Source organism: Meriones unguiculatus, chromosome 3 (genome assembly GCF_030254825.1).
Source record: "Meriones unguiculatus strain TT.TT164.6M chromosome 3, Bangor_MerUng_6.1, whole genome shotgun sequence".
NCBI classification, from domain to species: Eukaryota; Metazoa; Chordata; class Mammalia; order Rodentia; family Muridae; genus Meriones; species Meriones unguiculatus.
In genome coordinates this window covers 30,304,488-30,332,352 of record NC_083351.1, presented here as the reverse complement: position 1 = coordinate 30,332,352, position 27,865 = coordinate 30,304,488, and the positions used below count along the sequence as shown (strand labels likewise).

General features: G+C 51.5%; 1 protein-coding gene across 1 annotated transcript; it reads left to right on the top strand.

The window, feature by feature from the left end:
• The first annotated feature begins 174 nt into the window (after positions 1-174).
• Slc2a1 (solute carrier family 2 member 1) lies at positions 175-27,865 on the top strand. The gene is made up of 10 exons (XM_021635021.2): positions 175-386; positions 12,355-12,450; positions 22,634-22,794; positions 22,922-23,162; positions 23,584-23,746; positions 23,839-24,026; positions 24,356-24,460; positions 24,851-24,952; positions 26,328-26,531; positions 26,787-27,865. Exons 1-10 carry the CDS (start codon positions 369-371, stop codon positions 26,985-26,987), a joined length of 1,479 nt encoding a protein of 492 aa, XP_021490696.1. The 5' UTR covers positions 175-368; the 3' UTR covers positions 26,988-27,865.

Genomic DNA, 27,865 nt, shown 5'->3' with positions numbered 1-27,865 from the left:
CGCCCCCCACGGGTGCCCCGCGCTCTTGGGACGACGGAGCATCCAGAGCTAGACAGGAACCCTCCGCCCCTCCCGGCGGGACCACGCCCCTCCGGGCCCCGCCCCGGACGTGCCACACAAGCCCGCCCCCTCCCGGCCCACCTACAACCCCCCCTCGCGCGGTGCCGACCAATGGCGGCGGTCCTATAAAAAGGCTGCTCCGCGGGCTCTCCCGCAAAAGCGGAGAATCTCTTGAGAGGTGCCGGTTTAGGCTGCGGGTTTCCAAGTGCGTCAGAGTGCGGAGGTCCGGCGGGAGACGCATAGTCACAGCACGCCCGTTTTCCCGTCTCGCAGCCCGCACAGCTTAGAGCCTCGATCCCGGCGCGGCCATGGAGCCCAGCAGCAAGGTGAGTAGCGGAGCTGAGCGCCCCGGGCGGGGACAGTCTGCGGAGCGCGGGGCCGGGCGCCCATGCGAGGCCCCGCTTCCTCACGCGGTCGCGGCGCGCTTCACGCGGCCCGGGGCGGGGGCCGCGGATCAGGGGCCCAGGCGCCGCACGTCGCGCACGACCTCGCCGGCTCCTCCCGCGCGAGGGAGGGGGCCGGAGCGCGGCGCCCATTGGCTAAGAGGGCCGAGCCCCCAGCCGGGCCCCGGCTAGGCGCGGAGGAGGCGGGACCCGCCCGAAGCCCGCGCCGCGCTGCGCCCGGAACCCGGGCCTTGGGGGTAGCCCGGAGGAGAAGGCACTTCCTCCAGGCCAGGGTCTGGGGACAACGTGCTCCGCGCACGGCACGATGCGCAGTCCTCCGGGGATGTGGGGCGTTTTCCCCGAGCAAGCCACCGTCCGGATAGGATCTCTCTTCACCTGTGAACAGGCTTGCCCTGCCTGGGCCCGATTTCCCCAACCCCTCCTGGGTGTGCGACATTGTTTCTTTGCTGTCGCGCCTTTGCTTTGTGTAGAGTTTGTTCTAGTCGCTTTTTAAAAATTTTTTTCAAACATTTGGATCTTCCCGTTTTAGGCACAGGGATGAGCACCGCCACACTCGACCCCCGCCGCATTCCCTTTTTAAAAGCTAAGAACAGCGCGAACGTGGGATAAATCCCGGGCTGCCTTTACTGGGAAGTGGAGGTGTTTTGGTGGGACCCTGCAGAGAAAGCTCCAGTTAGCTCCCGATGGTCGTACTGACAGTCTCTGCAGAGCCACAGTGATAGATAGGGTATAGCTAAGTAAAAATAGAAAAAAAAAAGTGAAAAATTGAGGCCCGGAGTCTTTCATCAGAGGCCACTTAAGAGGAGAACTTTCGTTTCTCCACAAAGAGAGAACTTTTGTCCCCGGCTTCTTCAGAATCAAGCCTTTCTTACCCTCTGTAGTGCCAGACCTGCTTTGATCCGTCCGTCTTTCAAAATCCTTGGATTTTGTTTTTGTTTTGGAGACGGCCTCACTATGCAACCCTGGCTGTCCTAGAACTCTTACGTAGACCAGGTTGGCCTCAATCTCGCAGAGATCGGCCTGCCTCCACTTCCCGGCACCACCACCTCGGCTGTATACTTGTTGAGTGGATAGTGGCTATTCTGACTGCAGAACGATAAAGGAGAAAACCGCGCTATGGATCACCATGGTTAAACTACATTTTCCATGTCCTTCTGTGCTTCCTCACCAGGAACACACAGAAGGGAAGTAGTTTCCTAAAGTTACACATTTCTAATGTCCTGGGCTGCTTTCACTGTCCCTTTTCACCAGCATTTCTTGAATTGTGAGCAGCAGGGAGACTTTGCCTAACTCCTAGGGCAGCCCTTGGAGTAAATGCTACCGCTGGCAGGTGGATGGATAGACACCCTGCCTTGCTTCCCAAACTTTCCGCCTTCTGGCTCCATCTGTCGATCTTGGAATACCTTCTTCCCTGTAGTTTATTATTTGTATTGATGAATCCATGTGCTTGCACTGTTACACCAGTAGATTCTCTCCCCCCCTCCCCCCAATGAGACAGGGCTCTGTGTAGCCCTGGCTGTCCTGGAACTAGCTCTGTAGACCAGGCTGGCCTCAAACTTAGAGATCAGCCTTCGGAGTGCTGGGAGTGCTTAAAATAACTCTGGGCTGGGCATGGTGGCCCACACCTTTAATCCTAGCCTTGTCTACAGAGACCAGGACATCCAGGGCTCTGTTACACAGAGAAATGCTGTCTCAAAAATAAAACAAAACAAAAAAAAACTTTGAAAGCACAAGGAAGCTGTTGTAGTACTTTGGGGTTTTTTGTTTGTTTGTTTGTTTGTTTGTTTCCTCATTTCTGACTGTTCTGGGACGCACTATGTAGATCAGTAGATGAGAATCGGCTTTGAACTCAAGAAACCCGCCTGCCTTTGCCTCCCAGTGCTGGGATTGAATGCGTGTGCCATTATACCCAGTTTAGGTGCATTTTAATTATCTTGTGTACATTCTGGGAAAAAGTCCTTCCCTATGGAGACTGCTGATTTCTCAGTCAGGGCCACAGCCTTTTGTGTTGTGTATTAAAACAAAGTCCTGGGGAGCTCTTAGAATACCTGGCACGTCTCCGGGGCGCTCCTGTAGTAATGAGCTTAGCTGAGCAGGAAGTAGGGAGGGGGTACGGCAGAGAGCTCCTGGCCAGCAGGGGTTCAACTCACGACTCCACCTTTTGTGGCCATCCTGGCTGGGCTAGCCCACATCGAGTCCCTTTTGCTTTGCTGGTCAGAGTCTGCGCTAAACAGAAGACTACTTAAAAATCACAAGGCTCTTCAGGATCCAGAGGTAGAAGAGCTTAAGGGTCTGAGCTCCATGGTGAGGTTTTCAATTCTTGTTTAGCCTAGTTGCCTCACCTGCAGAATGACAGCAGTTTTAATCATTAGATGTTAGGATTTAGTTGGATGGGGGAGCCTAAAGAGATGGCCTGACAGGTGAGAACACTTCACTGCTGGGCAAGAGGATCTTTATATTCATCCCTGGGACTCACGTGCTAGAAGGAGAGAACTGAGTCCTGCAAATTGTCCTCTGACATCCATATGCACACTGGCATGTGTCTGTCCCCACCCTACACAAATAAGTAAATGTAATTTTAAAGTATTAAATAAAAAAAATTAATAAAGGAAAAAGAGCCCAGCAAGCATGCGAGTGGATCTCTGAGGCTGGCCTTGTCTATATAGTGGGTTGCAGGCTTGTAGCTATGGCCAAAGTAAGTCCTTGCCCAGAAGTAGAATTTGGAGAGGGTGGACCCAAAACATGTGTGCCATACCCTATGGGTGCTCCTAAGCTTACCTTGTTTCCTTGAATTCTCATGACATGCTGGGCCCTGAGTAACCTTCAGCAACCTTCAGCCTCAGCTGAAGCCTCCATTCTATCAGCCTGTGCTCTAGGGGCCCAGCTGCTGCGCTGTGAGTTTTACTCAGAGAAGTCATTAAAACTCTCACTGGTCAGGAATCTGTTCTGTGTAGAGAGAGCATGGCTGGGAGTTGGGAGGGGAGGAGAGGGGATATCTGCCCCAGAGCTAAGCTGGCTAGTGTGTCTGCCTTCCCTGCCTTGGGCTTCTGTTTCAGCACTCTGAGTGCTTAGGTAGTTAGGAAAGGACTGCACAGTGCTGGGGGCCATGCACAGCTCAGTGGTAGAGCCTTTGCCTAACATGAGTGATGACCTTAAAGTTCAGAGAAAAATGACTTCATAAATTTTATGTGCTAAGTCCCCCCCCCCAAAAAAAAAAAACCTGCCAGCCTTTGCAGGTAGCATGAACATAAAGAAAAGTCATCAAGAAGAGACCTTCTGCCATGGGTTAGCCCTGTCTTTTACAGAGGGGGAAACTGAACCCAGTGAAGTCCAAGACAAGACTTTGAAGATTTGAGGTGTTTTGTTGTGTTGGCAAGTTTCCACCTCTTATCCCATGTTCTCATGTCTTCTACCTGTCCCAAGTAGGCAGAGGTCCCCGGCTTCAGGCTTTCCGAGCTGTTTCTGGGTACAGTGGGAACCTGAGGGTTGCGTTAGGTCTAAGTGGGTATCTGGAAGCTTCTGTGAAGAGAAGATTTCCTGGGACCTCAGTTTCTTTCTCTGTTAATTGTGGTTAAGACTGCCCTCTTGTCCTCCATCAGGGTGGTGGCTATTATAAACGGAAAGACAACCTCCCTTTTCCTGCATCTTAGATACACAAACAGTGTAAATAGCCCCAAGATGATTCTTGTTCAGTGTTGAGCCACCCTTGGGTTCCATCTTACCTCCCCCCCAAGCTGGGTCAGCCCCAAATCCCCTTCTAATCAGCTTGTGATTTCAAGGAGTGCAGCTTTACCCTCTTGGTCACAGGGTGTCAGTGCCCAGAGATCTACTCCAGCACCAAGGGTACAAACATCAAGCCCCTCCCTCCCCCCAGACTGGCAGAGCTGGGAGGCCTGGAACAAAGGGGAAAGTGTGCAGCATTGGCTTGGGGCCTGCACCCTCACCCCTCACCTCTCTCCTGGGTACAGAGGTGACAAAGCCATTCAGTCTAGCAACCACTGTCCTAGATGGCAGAGGCCAGGAAAGCTCCTGGCGGACTCAAGGCTCAGAGAGCTTGTGTCCAGGCTGGCCTAGCCTAAAACAAATCTCCAATTGTTACCTCCCTCCCAGGGAGGGGTGGAGTGGAGCCCGAGGCTCTGCCATTCAGCCACCAAGCCTGGCAGTAGCTTATGCAAAAACACTGAGATTTTTGCAGTAACTGAGCCAGGGGCTACCGGACCTCGAACCTGGCTCTTGCTTACCCCAAGGCTTTGGCATCCAGAAAAGGCAGAGCATATCTTGCTGGGTCCCAGATGATGAAGGCGTTGACTGTCTAGGCATTTGCTGGACAGAACCACCTGTCCGAATTGCTTAATCCATAGTTTATGTCCTCTGTCTTGAAATTGAGAGTGTCCAGGGAAGGGCCACTCAGAAACTGCTTTCTTACCTTGTTAAATGTCCCCAGCCTATGCTCACTTTTGTGGCTCAGCCACACTGATGTTTGCTCCATGCAGGCCACTTGTATAGAGACTTGAGGACTGTTAGATCCCTAGTCTGTTTTCACAGCAGTGGGGTTGGGGGGTCAGGTGTCTGGAAGGCCCTCTGCTGAAGGAGGGTTGGGGAGCCTCACTAAAGGGAAGAAAGAAACAGTGTCTCCTAGCTTTCCTTCAGCATCAAGCTGTGGCTGTCCTCCTGACCTAAACCATGGCTTCCTGCTCAGCTGTCCTGGTATGTGACTCTTAGTGGCCCTCCAGTGTGCCAGAGCGACTCTTCAGGGTCCTGACATATGTCCTTGATGCTCTAGGTTCATCTCGCCACCCAGCCTTGGGTGCTGCCGGTGGTGGCCATGTCAGTCACATGGCTCGCGTGTTGTGGCCTCCCTCAGCACCAGCTCCCTGGATAGTAGCTAGCAGCTGAAGAAATTTCCTTCAGACTGAATGTGAGCCTCAGGAGCCTGTAGGCCAGCTTTGCCGTCAGTGTTGTGGACTGTATCCTTGGACTGGCACTGTCCTCTGTGGCGATAGCGCCTGTCTTCATCCTCACCCGGGCGCTTGGCCTCTGGTGTCAGCAGCACCTTTATCTCCATAACGAGCTGTCCTGACCCTAACAGCCAGAGTATGATTCTAGGACCACTTTGCTCCAAGGCTTTTAGCAAGCGTGCCATGCTCACAAGCAGTTGCCTTTCAATACCTGATCTTGTGCGTTGGTCTGTTCTGTTGGCCCTGTTCTTGCACTCACCTACCTTATGTCACAGTCAGTGGGACCCACATCTTGCCCCACCAGGGAAGGTACCCACCATAACGTCATTTTTCACTCTTCTAAACATTTACTTGTAAAAGCTGACCTCATAAACCTGGGAGCAGTGTCTTCCAGCTAAGTGAAGCCTTCAACGAGAGTTCTGGGGGGTGGGGGAGATTGCCATCCCCCCACACTTCTGAAGGCACTTTGCTGGGCCTGCCAGGCCCTGGAGTTGTGGCCAGTAAAGTTCCCAGATGTGACTGGAAAACAAAACTGGATTTTAAAAACACAGAGAAGTAATGGGGGCAAACTAAAGAGAACCACAAACGTTTGAAGAAGAAGGAAAAAAAAAGCACTTTTTCTCCCAGTTTTCAGGTTTAGTGTTTACTCAAGGCCCCTTTTGTGTGTGTTAGATGCGTGCCCTTGAGTGCAGTATTGGCGCAATCATTCATACTTCTGTGCTGTGTAGTCCATCCCATTCACCAACCAAAAATAAATTCTTCAGCATCCTACACAGCTAAGGCATTGGCTTTACATCCAGCAACTCGGGGAGGACTTTCGAGACATATATATACCTAGGAGAACCTAGGAGACATATATATATATATACATAGGAGACATATATATATATACATATATACACATAGGAGACATATATATATACACAGCCATACAGATGAACTCTTCTCACACAATCTGATTATACCTGGGGCTTTTGATTTGGTTTTTGTTTCTCTAGCAAGCCACCACAGGGCTCTCTACCAGCACACACACAAGTTTTGCATTCTTTCCAGCAGCTGCATAATATTCCATTACAGACATGTTTCGATGTGCCCCTGCACTTTTTTTTAATGTTATTTGCCACCCAGCGCAATACATAATTCATTTTTGCTCTAGCTGCCAACTAAAATACCAAGTTGCATAGACAGGGATTTGCCTCATTCAGTTTATCACTGAATCCCCGCTCACTCAGGTAGTGTGCTGGGAGCATGTGCTGAGACACAGTCCTCACTCAGAGGGCTGGAGAATGGCTCAGATGACTCTTCTTCCAAAGGTCTCGAGTTCAATTCCCAGCAATCACTCGGTGGCTCACAACCATCTATAATGAGATCTGGTGCCTTCTTCTGGCATGCGGCAGAAAACTGTATAAATAATAAATAAGTCTTTTAAGAAAAGAAAAGAAAAAAGCCTCACAGAGAATGGAAGACATAGGGGAAAGGGTGCCCATAAGGTCACAGGAGTGTAGAAATAGGACTTACACTTGCTGTGAGTGACAGTTATGTTTGTCTATGCCCAGTCTTAGTCAAATTAAGTTTACATCTGTTGAATTGGTTGCCAGAGCACCACTGGGTACACCTTACGAAGTATCAGCTTCTGCAGGGTCCCTTATTCGCCACAGGTTCACTTCCTCAGGCCAAGGAGGTAGTTGGTAGCTCCTCATGGGACGAACGCCATTTTCAGCCCTTTAAGGAGGGTGCCTGAAAGGCTTTGACTGTCTGGCACAGTTCAGGCATTGGCTTTGTATCTGGCAGCTCAGGGAGCAATGTTTCAGGCAGACAGATTTTCTATAAAAGGCAGGATAGTAAATATTGTTGGCTTTGTGGCAAGATCTGTCTGCCTTAGCTTGCCTCAACTACAGCAGAGCCACTGTAGCACAAAAGCCACAAATAGGTACTCAGATGAGTGATGTTATTAATGGTCTTGGAAATTCTAATTTAATGTAGCTTTCATTTAGTCCCCCTTCCTCAACCCCACCCCTTAGAAATGGCAAGTCCATCCTTAGCTGGTAGGTGGGATCTCTGCTCCTTTACTCAGCCCAGGGGTGATTGTCAGCCAACCTTGGCTTAAATGCCAGTAAAAGTTCCCAGACTTGGCTGCTGGGTTCAGAATTGACAAGACCTAGAGAGTTGCTGGAGTGGAATTTGACCTACATAGAAAGCACCAAGTAGGAATCTTGTTTCCTTCAGGAACCAGTACCGGGAAGTAGAGGAGAGAACCTGACCAGGAAGGGCAGGGCTTGTGGTACTAGAGCCCCCCCCCCCCCCCAGCACTTAAAGCTTCAGAGAACTTTGTGCACCCAGGGTAGGAGCCTTTCCCTCTTTAAGCCTTCCATTCTCTTGTCAGGTGGGAGCAATCTCTTCCAGAGTGGAGTAGAGTGGGTTCGTGGTGGTTAAATCAGGATGGGAACAGCCCCTGGCAGGGTACCTGGCACCTTCCTGGTGCTGCTGCTAAGTGCCATGCTCCTGCTCCTACCCTTTTTAAGCACCACCTGCCTCTAGGGCCACCACAGAGTGAATGCCCAGGAGTCAGTCATGCAAGTCTTAACATCCCTAGAAGGCTTAAAGGAAACCGATTCAAGAGGAGTCAGGGCCTAAGGTCACTTGAAGGTCAGTGTTCTGGGACCATCTGTTGATACGATTTGGAGAGCTTGAAGGAATCAGAGTAAAAGAGCAGGGTAGGAGTCCATAAAAACTCAGGTCCTATGCCTGGCTTCTTTTGTTTTCTAATTAACCAGGGACCTTATTCTCTAACCTCGCTTTCCTTATCTGTCAGGTGAAGATGGCACATGGGTCTCCACTATCTCAGGATTCTTTTTAAATCCCAGAACTTTATTCAAATGCATTCTTAGAAAAGAAATATACCTGCGGACATACATATACATGTGCACACATACGTACAAATAACAGCTGGTTCATGCTCCAGCACACCTGAAGACCATTCAGGAAGCAGCAGAATCAGATAGAGTGACCTCTAAGGTGGGACTCTCCTCCCACTAGCAACATCCTGCCTCTGCCTCCTAGTGGTGGTGCCACGTGCCCTCTGCCAGTAATGACTGAGAGACTGCTGCAAGACAAGCCTGGCTGGACGGGCACAGGGGTGGGGTCAAAAGGCCAGTGTATGCTGTGGTCTGCAATCTGCACTATTTGTCTTCCCAGCAAATGGGAAGAAAGGTCCCCAGGCAACAGTCCCCAGTTGCTTCCTGGGATAGGGAGGAGGGGGACACAGAAGGCCCTCTGTATAGCCAGGCCTACACTCAGGTGTTTGCTAAGCTGAGAGCCCATGGAACACCTAGTTGGAACTCTTTGTACCTGACTCTAAGGTCTCCCAGACCCCTGTGGGCATGGCACAGAGGGCTTGGGAAGGGGATCAGCCATTTCTACTTCTCAGCTCTGATGTGCCAGCATTTATTAGGGTTTCATTCTGACAAAACACAGATGGAGTGAGTTTTATCCAAACAGGAAATATCGAGGTGGGTCTTAGAGTCCCCAGTTGATAGCAGATGGGTATACTAAGCCAGAGACTGTTAGAAACCACATCAGAGGAAAGGCTTGGAGGAACATGCAATGTTCAAAAAGGTGGCCTCATTCTCAGATGAGGCTTGCATCCCATCTCTAAGTCACCACCATCACGTCAGCCTGGCAAAAATAAACACGTTGGCTTTATGGATTTCAATTTCATCTGCAGGCTAATGGGAGCAGATGGACAATGGTGGCTCAGTTGAGGGTGGCTTCCTGTCCTTACTTCATTCAGCAAACACTTGTTGATTGAGATTTCCCAGGCCCTGTATGGACACTAATATGGAATTTGACAGTGACGCTTTAAGGAAGAGCTGTTCCTATTTCCTCGGAGGTAGGGGCTGCCTCGGATCCTAACAAGGCAAAAGTCAGTGGTAGACTGTATGCAAGCCTTATTCTCCGTAATTCTATGTCAGCGGTAATCAAGTAGGGTATAGTAGTAAGTGGTGTGGGGCAGAGGCAGGGTGGGTCGGGGTCTGGGGCAGGCGACTGATGTCAGGGCCCATGTGCCTATCAAGGGGCAGGAGCTCCACTCCTCCCCTGCAGCTTGTACTGAGCCTTGCTAAACCCTCATTTTCCTAACCTGGCCTTATCATTTCATCCCTGTTTCTACCATTGCACATACTGTTCTGTCTACCTGGAATGTAGTCTTGCCACTGCTTTCCACTTGACAAACTTCTGTCCTTCCAGCTAATTTCAATGTCACCTGCTGGGAATTGAGTTTTGATTTGCCCCTAGGGCAAAATTAGAATGTGTCCCTCCAGGGCTTCCTCGGGTCCCCAAAGCACCTCTACTGAAATCCAGATGCCACGGTGGTCATTGGGTCTGCCTTGCCACTGGTGCTCACTTGACTAGCCATCTCCTTGACACTGGGCAGCTCTTCTACAGTAAAGTTAGACCCCGACCTGCCGATGGCAAAACCTCTTAGAGGGGTTTGTCCTCCTTTTGCCAGAAGATCCCTCCTCCCTGCTTGCCTGCCTCCCTCTTTGGCGGCAGAGCCAGACTTATGTAAAATGGCCTGCTAGCACCACGCGCACCTCACCTACCGTCCATTGCAGTAGCTCTCTGCTCGCACTCTACTTGCATAATTTTTGACAAATCTGTATTTTTTTCTCCTGCTGTTTTTGATTAAATTTTGTTATTTTTTTTTTAATTTGGTATAAGTAATATGAAATCATAGCTTTATAAAAGTTTATTGTGGTTGAGTGTTCAGTCACACTGTTTAGAGTTAAAGAACTCACAAAGGGGTCCAAAATGAGGTTTCCCTTTTACCTTGCCTCTTCCGGCCACCCAGGACCCCCAGTGTCAGTGTTATCTAGACCATCTCAGCTCTGCCTGTCTTTGCTTCCCAAGTGTCGAGACTAAAAGTGTGGGTCACCGTACTCAACTTTCATTATCCTTTCTGTACATGTTTTTAAGTACTCATATTTGTCCTTCTGAATTTTTTTTCATGTCAAGGTGGCATTCAATATGAATACTGCTGAAGCTTGCTTTTAAACTTGTCATACGAAGTTGTAGAATGTCCCAAACCAATACATCCTGATAGAGTCTTTACATATTCCATTATATTGCTATGCCATAGCTCACTAAATCATAGGTATGTGCTAATTTTATTTCTATTCTAGTGTGTACTAGAAAAACACATGTTTGCATAGCGTAAGTATCACACACACCTGAATGACCCTGAGCATGACACTCAACAGATAGCCCAGCACATGGTGGGGCTCAACTGTCACTGTTGAGCCCTGTGGCTGATGTTTACCATAGCCCCTTGAGTCCCAGTGGTCACCTGATGACCCTTGGCTGGGCTGTGGTGCACCAGAAGCTTATCATGTGCTCACTGCCCACTCACCCAGCAGCCCTGGGTCTGGAGGCTCCCTGGAGAGCTGGGAGACAGGAGTTTTGCCTTTGATTTCGCTCACAGAGGATGGGAGTTGGAGGGAAGCCCCACAATAGAAGATGAGTTTGCAAGGTCAGCCAAGGAGAAACAGGCAGACAGAGCATTAGAAGGCAGGCCCCAACATTCTGCGCTGTGCGCCGGAGCAGGCACAGCCCTTCCTCTTTCTCAGACTCTGATGTGAGAACTACATGGCTTTGGCAATCCGTGTCCTGTGGGCTCCTGGAAAACGAGAAGACCCAGGAACATGTCTGCTCAAGGGCTATGCCCAGCTCTATCTAACAATCCAGAAGTAAGCAGTGCTTCAGGGTACTGTGGGGAAACAGGCCCAGAGGCCCCCAAAGGCTCCAGCTAACCCTATCCCCCTCTGTCCTAGAGTCTCACGTAGCTCGGGACCCGCTGCTTCCCTCCTGCACCTGCAGCAGCATTGCAGGTGTGCTCCACCTGCAGAGGCCGGTCTTTTTTGGCATGTCTCCCCAGTTCTTCCCACAACCAGTAAAGGGCCTGCCTCTCGTCACATTTCTTGGCTTCCTCATTTGAAGAGCTGGAGAGGGTCCCTTACCTTTGTCTATCTAGCTGGACACCTCACTGGCCTTTCACCTCTGTGTAAGCAGGCCCTTTCACCTGTTGGCCTTGTCCCTTCCTGCCACTTCCAACCCTTTGCCCCTTAGGAATTCTTTGGTTTGGCGCTTCGTCACCTTGGGTCATGAATTGTCTTTCTGTGTTATTTGGTACAGGTAACCTGAAGTGAAAGCTCATGGTTTGCCGGGGATGGGGGTTGGGGGGGCCTGTTGGTGTGAGGAGCACTGAATGGGACTCCAGGGCCCTGAGTTCCAACTCTGCTGCTGCATCAGACCACTGAGTAGATTGGCACTTTAGGCTCTTGCTCTGAGCTCTCAGCGCTTTGTTTTCTGCCCGGTGAAGGGTGGGAAGGCTGGGGGAGGGCAAGGGTTGTGTCTCCAGTGCTGAACCATGTGAATGTTCCCATTTTGCAGATAGGCACATGAGGTGTGGGGAGGCAGTGGGGCAGGGAAACCTAGCAAGCCTGCTGAAGTTCCCGTGGGCTAGACTCAGGCTATCGTTTCAAATCCAGAGCCTTTCTCTCCCGTTTGCACTATTCCTTTCATTTAGTGCTCCCTGGCAGGGAAGGAGGCTTGGTTCCCGGTCCTCCCAGGGTCTGGGGCCACCTGAAGGGTAAGCATCCCTCTGCCTGGGGAATGAGACCTTGGAAAAGCAAAACCTCTCTAACTGCATAGAGGAAAAACCCTGATTCCTCTTTCCTCAGACAATAAGCTAGAAGTCAGCTGGGCAGGTTTGGGCACCCGAGGCCAGGAAGCAGGCAGGTTTCCTGGGAGAAGCACAGGTGTGTTGCCAGGAGTCAGGCGAGGCATCTGAACATGGGAGCCTGCCAGCATTGACTTTGCTCTGTAGTACTCTGGGCCCAGACTTGCCTGTAACCGTGTGATTTCTTCCTCTGCAGAAGGTGACGGGCCGCCTCATGCTGGCCGTGGGAGGAGCGGTGCTCGGATCCCTGCAGTTTGGCTACAACACTGGTGTCATCAATGCCCCCCAGAAGGTAAGCGCTACGCCCCACCTGCCCATATATGCCATCACTCCCACATACTTAGCAGCTAACCATCTTCTCCCAGCTGGGATTCTAACCTTATGGCCACAGAATGCTGGGATCTTGGTAGGCCATCTTGACCAGTTTCCCAAGCAGCAAAGACCTTTAGTAAAGTGGGGCTTCGTGTACATGGTCTTGGGGCTCCTGAGGGCTCCACAGGCAAGCAGAGCAGGCAGGCAGGCAGTGGGGAAATGTCCAGAGAGGAGGACCCTTCCCCAGTGCCCCTGAGGTAGACAGAGCTGGTGTCCAGCGCCATCCTGTTGTGCAGTCTTTATGTTCTCATGCCCTGCCCCGTCCACGTACGGCACAGTCCAGTTCCAGATTGAAACTGCTTCCTGTCCTTGGAGGTCCCAGGTCAATTTAAGCAAACATGGCATCTTGCCTGAGGCACTGCAGGAGCTAGAGGCCTGGCTTCCTTCTCCCCATTGCACACCCCAAATCTGCCTCCACTTGCTTTGCGGCTGTTCAGACAGGAAAGGACTCTGGCAATCACCTACTTGTTCTGGGAGAAGAGAAGGGGTTAGGCACAGGCATGGAGATTGACAGCCCCTCCTCTGTCTACACTAGGCATTTTTCATGTGTTGATGAGTTTGGGTGGTGATTTCTGTTCTATAGGCCCAGAAAATGAGGCCCAGGCTGATGAAATGACCCACGGGCCCAAGGTCATGTACTAGTGAATGGTGGCATCAGAAGCCAAGCTCTTTGTTTCCATAGCCTCGGGCTGCCTTCCTACCCCATGCTCTGTTGTCATTTTAACAATTCATACTTTCACAGGGATCATGAAAGGGCAGTGGATGGTCCTCCTGTCAGGACCATGCTCACTACCCAGGCTGATGAGACTAGACAGTGAGTGTCGGGACCAGGGGCGCAGCTGGGGCACCAGACTGTGTGAAATCAGAGCTGGGCTTCTTCCAAGTAGGCAGAGCCTGGCTGTAGGGGCCACGCCTGAGGCTGGGGAACAGGTCACTAGGCAGGCCCGGCTGCTGAGTCATGCTGAGCTGCTGCAGCCCTGATGGGATTTTTCCAGGATCTGACATGGCCAGTGTGAGCCCATGCTTAGAACAATCTCAAACCCTGTTTTTCATAAGTGCTTAGAACAGCTCCCACCAAGGTATGTGCTTTGGAGCCAGCTCTTTCTGGGAATCCATGCAGACGGAAGCCTGTAAGACAAGATGGGAAGAAATAGGGAGATGAGTTTGCTGTACATTGAGGTTTGGGGTGCTGAGGAAGCTCCTTAACTGTTTCTGACGGGTAGCCAACATTGAAAAGTCCTGGGTTAAGCAATGTCCTAACTGTGGTCACAGTGAGCTGATGACGTAACCAGGACTCTAAAGGCAGGATAGCCGAGGAGAGTTCCCAAAACAGACAGGGTGGAGTGAGCAGGGACCTGCAGGGGAGACAGTAAGATGCACTGAGAGCCATATCCGCTCAAGGATGAATATGATGGCATGTCAGGAAGGTAGGAGTTGGGAGTTCAATGGCAAGCCAGATCCTGTTGCAAGAAGGCCAAAATAAAATCTAGAACCCCAAGGCAAGGACTTCACATAGTGAAGGGAAGGTCTGGGGTGTTGAGGATCTTTGTTGAGTCCATTCTCCGCTATGTGCCTAGAGCGGTACTTGTCACAGCAATGGGCACATGCTCAGCAGGAAGTACATGCACTGAAAAAGCTGACCAGACACCCAGAGCTTAAGATGGACTGGTCACTCCCACACTGCTCAGTGTGGAAATGGCAGTGCTGGCTTTGTACCTGCCAAGACCAGCGATAGCAGAGTATGTAGACATTTGAAGAGGAAAGAGACAGACAGAGTAGGTTTATCATATATATGAAGAGAGGATGGCAGTATGCCAGAGGAAAGCATGAAAATGTGGCTCAGCTAACGTAGCACACAGGGTCACCATGCTTGGGTACGATTGATTCATTGCCCGAGGAAAGCATGATTGAATCCTGCCAGCACTGCCATTTGATAAGGACTTAACCTAGCATCCACTTGGCCAGACCCTGCCCTCTGCCACAAGGAGATGTAGCTGTGAACACAACAGAGCACATCCTGGCTTCTAAAGCCACCCCATCTAGAGAGGATGGTGGGGAGACCCCTTAGAAACAGGAGAGTGTGGGGAGCTCTGTGAGGGGTAGGTTCCAGGACCCTCCCACCCCCGACGTGTGTTGAAACCTTGGACACTCAAGACCCCGTATGGAACCTAGCACAGCACTGTCCAGCCTGTGCACATCCTTCCTCCCACTCGCCCATCCCTGCATCACCTACATCTGAGACCGCATGCGTGCTGTTGTCAGTAGTTGCTGTACTCACTGTATTGTTTAGGGATTAAAGGCAAAACAGACTGTCCATGGTCAGCACAGATGCAGCTTTTCTTACAAATATTTATGTTCCCCAGCTGGTTGAACCCATGGATTCTAAGAGAAGAGGAGGGCAGCAGCAGAAAGATTTTATGAAGGATTTGGCAGCCCACTCATACCTGGAAAGGGAGGTTGGCCCCACAGCAGGGAGGGCCAGACGTCTAGACAAAAAGTGTGCAAGGACTTGGTCGAGCAAAGGGCTCCCCTGATGTGGAGTCTGTCCATCTGCATTGAGTACCCCAACTTCTCACATCTGTTCCAAGTACTTCTCTTAGGGAGCGAGGCTAGGTGGCCATGCTCTAGAATTTTGGCCACAGTGAGTAGATAGGAGTTTGTTCTTTGCCATAAAACAGGCCTGAAAGGCTTCTGCCAGAAGTGGTAATTAATTGTGATATTATCTTAAATGTTTATATAGCACCTGCCCTCAAATTACCTCCTCTCCCTGCACCTTGTAAGCCTGGCAAGCAAGACTAGACGTCTTACTCTTTGTGAATGAGGAAAGCAAGGTTGGCTGGTAAAAGGCTCCTGGAGAATGGAAGGCTGAGCGGGGATGGGTGTGCTCTGGGCATGGTGACCCCAAATTGGGGTGGAAAAGGTGAGCTTGGCTACAGAGGGAGCCAGTAACTCCCTGGCTACCATCCTGGGCTGATGTACACAGAGCCTCTCCGTTTGGTGAGGGGCAGGGCCAAGCACCTGAACAGAAATGCATCCGTGGAACTTAGAGGCTGTTGGGAGGGACCTGATGTTAGCTCAGCCCTTCTTGTTTGACAAAGGAGGATCCTGCTCTGTAGAGGAAGTGAGGCCTTGCCTCAAGTGACCTGGCTTAGCCAGTGACAGAATGACCTCAGTTGGACCTGATTCCCACCCCCAGCCCAGTGCCCCTGGGGCTGAGCTGACTCCAAGCTCTAGACCAGCCTCTCTTTACCTCTATGGGGATACAAACAGCCTTAATGTAGCCCATTGCCACAAACCCTCACAGCCTCCTTATTCTCCTGTATATATTCTGAGTGCTTTGAAAGTGGCCATTCAGTTGTTCTCACAATAACCTCATTAAGTATGCGCCCTAACCCCCATTCTCTAAGAAACAAGCACAGAGATGTGAAGAATCCACACCAAGGACACATAGCACTGGGCAGAGCTGGAGTTTGAAACCAGTGAGTCTGGTTCTATTCTGTACTCTGTGGGAGATAGGTGCTGAGAAATGGGTATCATCTAAACATCCTCTCTCTCTCTTTATATCTCTCTCTCTCTCTCTTTATCTCTCTCTATCTCTATCTCTCTTCTTCCCTCTTCCTTTGCTTCCTTTGTCTCTCCCTCCCTCTCTCCCACACCCCCTCCTCTCCAGGCTGGCCTTGAACTCATAGCTCTGCCTGCCTCTGCCTCTGGACCCTTCCTCATACTTGTCACACTACTGGCCCACTGTGCTGTGAGCTCAGAGCTGTGTCAAGCCCAGTCATGTACAGATATATCTCAAAAACTTCCCACACAGCAGTTGCACAATCCCTCATGCCCTCACGCCCTCACACTGTCACAAGCCCCTTTATTGCCAGCCCACTTTGTTCCCTGCACCCAGCACACACAAATCAGACCATGTCGAAGTTTGATCTAGATCTGGATCCCAGTGTCTTCTAGGCAGCTGTCCCGGGACACTGATAGAAACATGGGCAGGCCCAATGGAGGCAGAGGCGTCAGTTGGCCCTAACAATGCTTCTCAACCATAGCACCATGGGTACTTTGCTCTAGACAGCTCTTTGGTGTTTACTGTGACGGGCTGTTCTGCCTGTATTCAGTAGGATGCCAGCAGCCGGTGTGACAGCAGGCGTGGTGATCATGGCATGTTCTCTGAGGGAGCAGATCACTCTTCTTCGAGACCCACTTTGATGGAAGGAGGGGTGCTGGCCAGGGAGACTTCCCATCGGGGAGCTGCGTTCCCTGAAAGATGATCAAATAGAAGGGAAAGAGCAGTTTGAGATGTGGGGTGTCACTGTCTGCCTGGAAAGGATATGAGTCATAGTGCTGGTGAAGAAACGCTTCATCCTGAGGGCTGAGGTGGCTCTGGCCACTGCAACTGCCACAGTGAGGTGAAAGTCTGTGTGGGAAACTCCTGCAGGCAATGGAGCAGGGCAGGGAGCACTAGTCAGGGCAGAGGCTTGTCCTTGGTGAGGAGCAAGGCTGGCCCTGGGTCCTCTGAAGCAGCTTGGGTGGTCCGATGCTGCTTCTAGCTTTAACCTGAGCCACTTCCAGGTTTTAGAGAGGGTCCCCTGAGGAAGAGTGGGTGAGACTGCCTGTCCAGCCCCACCTGCAATATCTGACCCTGGGTTCACAGCTGAGCACAGCCTCGGGTGTGGCTGCATTGTTCTGGAGACATCTAAGGTCTGGGCTGAGCTGAGGGGAAGAGAGGTGCAGGGGCAGTGTTCTGGGAAAGGTGAGAGGCTGGGAGTAGGGGTCAGGACCAGGCTGAGGGACTGAGCTGGACAATCCAACCCTTTCCTCCTGTGAAAGGAATGGGAAGGCTGTGGGCCTATAAGAAGGGCCGTAACCTTTCATCCCCACAGAACATGGAGGAAAGAGAGCTCAGGCAATTGGTTATTGCTGGGGTGGAGAGAAGATTCAGGTCTGGAAGTAGAATGTCCAAGGGTAGGTACTGAGAGCAGCCAGAGGTCCCCAGAGATGCCTCTCTGGAGCAGTCTAGAATCCTAGGTCAAGTCAGCAGGAGGGCCGACCTAGCCAGCACCCCGGATGTATAGCTATGAGCCAAAATGGGTTTCACATTTGTAAAGGGTTGAAAGAAAAGCAAGTGACAGGCTGTGTGTGGCTTCTTACTTACCCTTCATGTAAATGTTTCCTCTCATAGCTCTGGACTGTTTTGCCTTGCAAGGGCCTCACAATAGGCAACTCCCATTCCTAAGAGGGGCGAGCCTCTTAGAAACCTAGGAACCCGGGGCTTCTGCTCTCTTGAGGCCATAGAACCATTAGGGTCCCCGAGTCAGGCCTCCAAGTTCCTTCAGGTTCTTCTTGCCCTGTATAGTCCATACTGTCCCTGGCAGTGTAAGCTGGGAACCCTGTCCCAGCTGCTCCTTTGTAGCTTAGGTATTTGTTTGAGTCTTCTTTGGATTTTGATTGTTTTTGTTTTTCCAGGCCTTGACCCTTAGAGGTCCTGGTATGTGCTGAGTAAGCAGGCTATAGGCAAGTCACAGCCTAGACCCCTCTTGCTTCTCTCAGAAAGGTGGCATGTCTCCTCAGGAGCAACAGTGACGTCAATAATGGCTTTTTCTGTGTGCAGGCTACATGCTCTGCTTCACATCTCTTTTCAGACACCACCCTGCCACCACAGAGAGGAAGCAAGTACTTCCTCTATATTAGAGTAGGCATGCTCACACGTAGTTGCATGGGCCTGGTAGAGTGTGGCATCTCTAAGATCTCAGCTCTCAGGACAGTGTAACTCCACAACAATTCTTTCAACTGACTAGAACCCTCCCTATCTCATCAACATGAACCCATGAAGAAATGGTTTCACATTTTATTTTTTTATTTTATGTGTGGAGGGTGTTTTGCTTGCACGTAAGTCTCTACCACATGCTAGAAAAGAGCCTCGGATGGCATTACCAGATGGTTGTGAGCTGCCATTGGATGCTGGGAACAGAATCTGGGTCCTCTGTAGGAGTAGCAAGTGCTGAGCCAGCCCTCCAGACCCCTGGTTTTTCATTTTAAAAGAATTCTATGAAAAGCAAGTGAGAGCCGTGCATGTGTGGCTCTGGGCCCTTCCAAACAGGCCTCCTTAACCTAAACTGTTGCCTGTTCCTGCTCTAGGTCAGATTGTTTCAAATGTTCCCAGTCCTGGGAGTAGAGGGCTGTGCCAGTTTGTTACCCTGAAAAGGCGTGGCTTTGGAGGTGAAAGGCAGGAACAGAACACAGGGTGGACCTAGGGCAGATGCCACACAGCGAAAAGATGACTCAGGAGGCGCATTCCACAGGCCTAGGGTGGCTGGGCTGGGGACAGTGGCAGCATCAAGGATAGTGAGGTGAGGGGTAGGAGCCCTCAAGCATAAGCATAAGCTAGCATAAGCTAGGGCTGAAGCTGTCCCATGGGATTCAGAAAGAGAGGACACTCTCCCTGGGAGCATCTGCTCCCAGGCGGATGCTGAGGAACCTTTTCCCATATAGAATTGTTGGGATTCAGTGGGACCCTCTCTGTCTTTCCTGAGCCAGTGTCAGCTTGGAGAACCTCATGTGGCCCTTACGAAAAGAGTCTCCGTCAGCATCAGGACTGGGAAGCCAGTAGCTTCTTCCCAGATGATATTCCTGATTCTAATAGGAATCCCACTGCTCAGCCTCTGCTGCCCTTGAGTGTGGGGCCGGTGATGAAGCCTAGGAGCTGGCTGCCCATGCTCCTTCATGCTCAACAGAGGGCTTAGCAGCAGAGAGGAGCAGAGAGTGAGTTTTGGCACACACTGACAACCCAGGCTGGGGACTTAACTGGATATGAGAGAGCTTCGGGCCACCTTATCACTTCCTGCCCCTGTCCCTGAGCTGTGGGAAGAGAAGCTCAGTGTCCGTCCTTTGGTTCACGGAGGCAGCTTAAGTCCTAACTGACTTACTCTGAGCACAGATCTACTGTTAGCACACAGTTCAAATGAGCTCCATGAGCTGACTTCAAAAATTATTTTTTAATCAGTTGTGGTGACTCATGCCTTTAGTCCCAAGTACCAGGGAGGCAGAGGCAAGCAGATTTGTGAGTTCAAGGACATCCACAGAGAATTTCAGGACAGCCAAGGCTACGTAGAGAGAGATCCAGTCTCCAAAAGAAAAATATTTACTATTTATCCTTTATATGTATGAGTGTTTTGCCTGCAAGGACCTCATTGCCCTTAAATTCTGCTTAAGGGATTAAGAGTTGGTTTGGTCACCCTGAGTGGCTAAAGGGAAAAAGTCCTACTTCCCAGTCTTGGGCCCTGGAGAAGCAATCATCGTTTATCTGTCCGGCTCCCGTATTCAGAACAGCGTGTTCCCTGCAGAGCCTGATAAGTGGGGCTTTGCCATTCCAGCAGCTCTCTGGGGTGTGTATCCCTTGAAGAACACAAGCACTTTGTTTTGTTTGTCGGAGTCATCCTGCTCCCTGACCCCTGTAGGGATTTCTAAGAAGAGAGCCTAAGACCCTCTGAGTTAAGGTGTCCCTAACACTGACTCTGGCCCCCGACTGCAGGGAGGACAAATTCCTGGGAGTCTGGAAATCTCTGGGTTAGACCTCAGAACAGGAACAACCATGGGAGGCTAGGGAAGATGGCAGTGGGAGCAGAGGCTGGGTTCATGCATGGCCCTCGATGTTGGAATTTGTGGCAGGAAAGTGGAGTCAGACGTTCTCCACTGAACTGGGGCCAGTACCACGTGTTGGGTTCTTGCACCGCAGAGGAAGCAGTCATGTACCACATGAAGACCTCTGAGTGACAGGCTGTGTGTGCAAAGTGGCCATCCTGTAATACCATGACAGCTGGAAAGTAGCGGTTGAGCACATGACCAGCGTGTGCAAGGCCCCGAGTTTATCCTAGCACCACGAAACAAAGCCACATAGAAAAGTTCTCCTGTGGCCTAGCAACATTGGCCTAACAGCAGTACTCGGGTCTGTAGATGTGCACAGTGCCCACTGTGCGGCTGGTCGTAAAAAATTTAGCACAGAGCTGGGGAGATAGATCAGTGGTAGAGCTCTCACCTATATACCCAGGACCCCAACCAAGCCAGCCTTCACTGCGGCAGAAATAGCACACACAGTTGTGTTCGAACGATTCCATATATGGTGACAACAATAGGGGCTGGAAAGGTGGCTCAGTGGTTCAGAGCACAACTGCTCTTGCAGAGAGAGAACCCGGGTTTAGTGCCCAGCACCCATGCCAGTTGGCTGCCAACTTCCTATAACTCCAGCCCCAGGGGATCTGTCACCCTCTTCTGGCCCACATGAGCCTCTGCACTCGGATGCACATGCCTACATACATATACACATGCATATAATTTAAGATAAAATTTTAAAAAGTTATAGAATAACAGATAAGCTCTTACTAGCTTATCAACTATTTTTTTTTAATCATACTTTCACAGTGAGTCCCTTCTACAGACCGGAACAGCATGCTGGGTTGCGCAGCAGCACCCTGGAATGTCTCATGTTTGCCGTCTCTTAATTGCATCAAGAGCCCCTGATGACCCACACCATTTAGGTTTATTCTAGATGCACTCTGGTGTTTGCACAGTGGAATCACCTAATAACACATTTCTCAGAGTGGCCCCATTAAGTGATGCATGACCGCAGTGCTGAAGGCGCTGCTAGAGATGGGCCAGTCAGAGCTCAGCTTCAGTAATGTGCCCCGGTCAGCCCAGCGCAATGGGGCACACCTGGCAACAGTCAGAGCTTGACCCCTGCCCTGTCTGGCTTCCCTGTGTACAGCAGGTGCTTATTCTCTAGACTGTGTGCTGAGGTCGCCTTTCCCCAGTCTGTTCTAACCCCCTGAGCTTGGCTCTCTCAGTCTCTGGACTCGGCACACAAACCAAGACAGCAGAGCAGGGGTAAAGATGATGAGGGGCTGCCCCACTCTCCACACTCTTACTCTGACAAGCATGGCTTGCCTTGTTTTTCCACACCCCTTCCTTTCTGCGGTGCCTAAGTGTTCAGAGTCAGGAGGAGAAGGGGGTCTGTGGAGAGACTGCTGCTCCAGGCGCAGTGTGGACCTGGGGAGGAAATGGCCTGTGTTAGTGTGCAATTGTGTAAGAGCTGCCAGTGATAAGGGTGGAGGCAGGGTGCTGACTAGCCAAAACTGAGAGCCTTATGATCCAGGCGTGCCCGCGCACATCTATGGTCCTAACATTCAAGAGGCTGAGGCAGGAGGATTGCTGTGAGCTCCCGAGGGCCCACGTCAAAGAGAAAGTGAAGTGAAATAAAAGTATAGTGTGTGTCACGTCGGGGTGTATAGATCCAGAAAGTTGTTTCCCTGTATATACTTGGGCTTGTCTGTGGCTACATGGGTGCTGAGTGTCTGTGGCCCTGGGTGTTGTCTCTGTTGCCTGACAGTGAAGTGAGTGTGTCAGAACCAGTGCCACCTGCCTGTAGCCACATCCTTGGCACCGTGTTAGGCCCTCCCTGGTGTGTGGGCAGGGCTACCGACCAGGCCCTACCAGGACAGATTCTTCAGTTCCTGGAACCACTTCCTTGCCCAGGGCCTTTTCCTGAACCTCTCAGCTAAGCACCTAGAAAGGAAAGGAGGCCTTGGTTCCTTCAAGGTGGCATTTCCAGCCAGCCTCAGGGGAGCTGGGCTTGGGAAACAGAAAGTGACAGTGTGCCTTAGAACGTGTCCTTTAGTCCCCCAGGCTCAGAATGCAGAGTCAGTGAGTGTACAGCCCTCAGAATGGCAGAACCTGTCTGTCCAGCTGTGCTTCCTCCCCTGCAGGGGGTGGGGAGAGGGCGCAGGGCCTACAGCTGTGGCTTAGTGGCCCAGAGTTTACGGGGAGCCATCTGAAAGAGGGCAGTTGGGCAGAAGCCTTCCCCCCCTGTGCCTTCCTGCTCGGTGCCCAAACTGGCTCTGTCATCCTTGGCCATCTTTCCCACTAAGTCTTGAGCCCCTTGGGAGAGGGGGAGGGCTCGGGCCTCTTTTTACCTGGGGAAACTGAACCTATGTAAAAGGAAGAAGGGAGCTGGCTGAAGAACACACAGTGGATTTGCAGTCAAGCTCTGGCGTCTGCAGAGAGGTAGCCGCTCTGTCTGGAGGGGCCCCTTACCCGGGTTCGTCTCTCCGCAGGTAATTGAGGAGTTCTACAACCAGACATGGTCCAACCGCACTGGAGAGCCCATCCTGCCCACCACACTCACCACGCTTTGGTCCCTGTCGGTAGCCATCTTCTCCGTTGGGGGCATGATTGGTTCCTTCTCCGTGGGCCTTTTTGTTAACCGCTTTGGCAGGTAAGCAGGAAGGGCCCCAGCTCTGGCTTGGGGAGCCCAGGGAGTTCTCGGGGGGGCGCCTGACTGTGGCCTCGTCTCCGGGGAGTCTGGGGTCCCAGCAGCTGGCTGACCAGTGACCTATCCCCAGGCGGAACTCCATGCTGATGATGAACCTGCTGGCCTTTTTGTCCGCCCTGCTTATGGGCTTCTCCAAACTGTGCAAGTCCTTCGAGATGCTGATCCTGGGGCGCTTCATCATTGGCGTGTACTGTGGCCTGACCACCGGCTTTGTGCCCATGTATGTGGGAGAGGTGTCACCCACGGCTCTTCGTGGAGCCCTAGGCACACTGCACCAGCTAGGCATCGTTGTTGGCATCCTCATTGCCCAGGTAAGTCAGTCCTGGTGGACCTGCCCACAGCGTTGGCCCTTAGGTCACAGCCGAGCAGAGCTTCTCTACCCAGTCCTGCCTAGGGCACCCTGCAGCAGGTGGATCCCAGAATGCACATGACCCCCAGACCTACCAGCCTAAGAGCAAGAGCCCCTGGCCTCATCTCCTTCATCTTTGTCCCTGAGTCCTCCTAGAGCTGAGTAACACCCCTATATGCAGTGCTGGACACATTTATATGTGGCCCTGTCCCTTGTCCTCGCAGTAATTTGAGCTGGTTTTGCAGGTGAGGGAACATTTCAGAGAGGTCCTCCCAGCTCCCAGCAGCTGGTGGTCAGGGGAGTCCTGCTTGGTGGCTGAGATGGGTCCTGGAGCAGGGCCAGGGCAGGGAGGGCCACTCACAGTTCCTGGTTTCTTTGTCCAGGTGTTTGGCCTAGACTCCATCATGGGTAATAAAAACTTGTGGCCTCTGCTGCTCAGCATCATCTTCGTCCCAGCCCTGCTACAGTGCATCCTGTTGCCCTTCTGCCCCGAGAGCCCCCGCTTCCTGCTCATCAATCGAAATGAGGAGAACCGGGCCAAGAGTGGTACGGGCTGGGCCCTGCCCTCCTCCCTGCCCCCCTGAGCTCAGGCTTTTCCCCTGCTCTGAGCCACCCCACCTTCCCTCTGGTCCCACCAGTGCTGAAGAAGCTCCGAGGGACCGCCGATGTGACCCGAGACCTGCAGGAGATGAAAGAAGAAGGCCGTCAGATGATGCGGGAGAAGAAAGTCACCATCCTGGAGCTGTTCCGCTCCTCCGCCTACCACCAGCCCATCCTCATCGCTGTGGTGCTGCAGCTGTCCCAGCAGCTGTCCGGTATCAATGCTGTGAGTGTCCCACCTACCTCTTCCTGTGGCCCCGGCCAAGTCCAGACTCAGGTGTACACCATGAGTGAGTCCCCAACAAAACAATAAGAAAGTTCTGCCAAAGCAGTAGACCTATAGAGGCAAAACGTGTGGCAGAATCCACCTGCTGGGAGATGTTCACCCCCACCCCCGTCTGAACACCACACATAACACACACACACACACACACACACACACACACACACACACACACTCTCACTTATTCTCCTGGGCCCCACACCCACTAGAACTGGTACAGAGGCAGGAGAAGACCATAAGCATGGATCTCCGACTGTCTCCCTTTCTGGCAGGTGTTCTATTACTCAACGAGCATCTTCGAGAAGGCAGGCGTGCAGCAGCCTGTGTATGCCACCATCGGCTCGGGTATTGTCAACACGGCCTTCACTGTGGTGTCGGTGAGTCCTGCTTTTGGTCAGCAGCCAGGGTCCAGTTGAGGGCATCATGACAGAATGACAGCCTGTCCTGGGAGCCAGGCTTGTGTCAGTGAACTCGTGAGGCTTTATTACTCATACCATTCAGCTGACACAAACTCCCAGGTAGGTGAGAAGGCAAGTGCTCTCCCAAGGTCACAGCCAGGATACTTGAGCTGTCTGATCCCCAGGGCCACCTCTCACCCTGTTGGACTCAGAAGGCAGGTGTCTGCCCTCATTCCCTACAAGGTTCAGCATGGTGGGAAAAGGAATTGTTTTCCCTACTAGTGTGTGTATTTTAGCTATTGAGGGGGCCCCTCTGGGCAGGTAGGCTCCAAGAGGCACATGGGAACATGTCTTTCTCCTTGCCCACAGCTGTTTGTGGTGGAGCGGGCTGGACGGCGGACCCTGCACCTCATTGGCCTCGCTGGCATGGCAGGCTGTGCTGTACTCATGACCATCGCGCTGGCCTTGCTGGTGAGTGGCCAGGGCGAGGCAGGGTGGGGACCTGGAGTTAGATCCCCAAATGCCCATGTTGTACCCACCCAGTCTAGGCTGCCAGTGTGGGAGTGCCTCGGGCTAGGGCCTGCCTTTGGGCTTCTCAGGTTGTCTCCTCCCATCCTGATCTTTCTTTTCCCTGTCTGGGGATTTCCTGTCCCAGCACACCTAGCTCTAGAAGCCAGGCTTTTATCACCATAGAAAAGTGCCTTGCCTAATGCCTTTCCCTAGATGGGCTCATCTCCCCAGCAACCCTCAGCCGTATAATGGTACTTCTCATGCCACAGAGTACACAGACACACCTGTCTCCATTCTCCTGGCGAGGGGCTTTTGCAGCTTTAGCAGCTTCACTTCACTTCCCTGAAGTGCTCAAACCAGACACACCTTGGGTTGGAGATTTGTGATTATCAGAATACATGCAATGAGTTTCTTAGGACTCAGATCTAAACGTAGAGTTCATTTGTGTTTCATATGTGCCATCCACACATAGGCTGATGGCAAACATAAATGGTACTTTTATCATGTCTGTATTTTGACTGACATAATACATGATTAGGTATGGAGTTTTCCCCTTCTGCTATCAAGTCGCTAGCACTCAAAGCTTCAGGTTTCGAAGCATTTTGCATTTCTGGTGTTTCTGATTAGAGGGGTTCAGCTTGCATTCCCATTTTACTCAAACTAAGGCCCTTTGTTGGATAAGGAATGAAGCTAAGAATTGACCTTAGCTCAGCTGGTGCCCAGCCTATCACTAATCCCTACACACACACACACACACACACACACACACACACACACACACCCCGCTGTGTCCAGTCCATGTGACGGAAAGCACCATGGAGTCCAAGAACACTATGGGAGAGGCATAGAATAGATCCTTGTGAGACTGAGACCCTGCATAGGGTATCTGAATGTCTCAATTACTTTTATTGCTGTAATGAGATACCATGGCCAAAGCAACTTATAGAAAAGAGCTTTTTATTTGGGGGCTCATGGCTCCAGAGGGCTTAAGTCCATGACCATCATGGCGGAAGCATGGCAGCAGGTAGGCAGGCATGGCACTGGAGCAGTTACTGAGAGCCTACTTCCCCACAAGCATGAGGCAGAGAAAAAACATTGGCTTTTGAAACCTCCAATCCCACCAGCAGAGACAGACCTCCTCCAACTGGGGACCAAACATTCAAACATGAGCCTCTGGGGGCCATTCTTCATCAGACCACCACATTGGGTTGCACAGGAAATCCATGGTGACCCCAGACCTCCTACCTCTCGGCCCAGTGTAGAGACCACTGCAGCTTCTCTTCCTTGAGAAGCCATCACATCCCAGTCTAACCTCTCACCCCATCTCCCTCAACAGGAACAGCTGCCCTGGATGTCCTATCTGAGCATCGTGGCCATCTTTGGCTTTGTGGCCTTCTTTGAAGTAGGCCCTGGTCCCATCCCATGGTTCATTGTGGCTGAGCTGTTCAGCCAAGGGCCCCGTCCTGCTGCTATTGCTGTGGCTGGCTTCTCCAACTGGACCTCTAATTTCATCGTGGGCATGTGCTTCCAGTATGTGGAGGTGAGAACCACATTGTCTCTCCACCATTTCCCACTCACATAAGGACCCATCATGCTGGGTCAGAGGTGCTAGCTCAAGTCAGGCTGACAAACAGCTCAGAAGCCCAGGCCAGGCTCTTCCCTTAGTTTTCAGGTCAGGGGTGAGCAGTCCCATTTAGGTTTTTTAGCACCTGGTTGGCTGGTAGTAATTCCCTTCTTTAGATCAAAGGCTAAGAGGTAGAGTCCAAACAGAGGGTGATATCTGTCTGTTTTCCAGAAACTGTGTGGTCCCTACGTCTTCATCATCTTCACGGTGCTCCTCGTGCTGTTCTTCATCTTCACCTACTTCAAAGTTCCTGAGACCAAAGGCCGGACCTTTGATGAGATCGCTTCTGGCTTCCGGCAGGGGGGTGCCAGCCAAAGTGACAAGACACCTGAGGAGCTCTTCCACCCTCTGGGGGCTGACTCCCAAGTGTGAGGAGCCCCACACCCAGCCCGGCCTGCTCCCAGCAGCCACAGGATCTCTCTGGAGCACAGGCAGCTAGATGAGACCTCTTCCAAACTGACAGATCTCAGGCGAGCCGGGCCTGGGCGCCTTTCTTCAGCCAGCAGTGAAGTCCAGAAGAATATTCAGGACTCTTGATGGCTCCAGAATTTTTAATGAAAGCAAGACTGTTGCTCAGATCTATTCAGATGAGCAACAGGTTTTATAATTTTTTATTACTGATTTTGTTATTTTTTTTTTTTTATCAGCCACTCTATCTCCACACCCTAGTCTTCACCTTGGATGGCCCAGTGCCTGAGGGTGGGGACCATGCCCTGTCCAGACACATGCCTTCTTCGCCAAGCTAATCTGTAGGGCTGGACCTACGGCCAAGGACACACTAATCGAACTATGAGCTATGAGGCTTTACCTCAGGAGGCGGTAGCTGCCACCCCTTCCAAAGGCCTGGATCTCCCCACCAAAGGGGTCCAGGCTCCATTTTTAGGATTCGCCCATTCCTGTCTCTTCCTACCCAACCACTCAATTAATCTTTCCTTGCCTGAGACCAGTTGGAAGCACTGGAGTGCAGGGAGTAGAGGGGAAGGGCCAGGCTGGGCTGCCAGGTTCTAGTCTCCTGTGCACTGAGGGCCAGAGGATCACCATGAAAAGAGCCTCAGAGGCGGAGAACTCACTGCTGAAGACATGGACACTCCTGCCCTGCTGTGTATAGATGGAAGATATTTATATATTTTTTGGTTGTCAATATTAAATAGACACTAAGTTATAGTATATCTGGACAAACCCACTTGTAAATACACCAACATACTTCTGTAACTTTACCTAAGCAGATATAAATGGCTGGTTTTTAGAAA

Excerpts from the sequence above, each read along its gene's own strand:
- Slc2a1 (XM_021635021.2), top strand. Across the intron at positions 12,451-22,633 it reads TCATCAATGCCCCCCAGAAG|GTAATTGAGGAGTTCTACAA; the intron begins GTAAGCGCTACG and ends GTCTCTCCGCAG. Across the intron at positions 23,163-23,583 it reads TTGGCATCCTCATTGCCCAG|GTGTTTGGCCTAGACTCCAT; the intron begins GTAAGTCAGTCC and ends TTCTTTGTCCAG.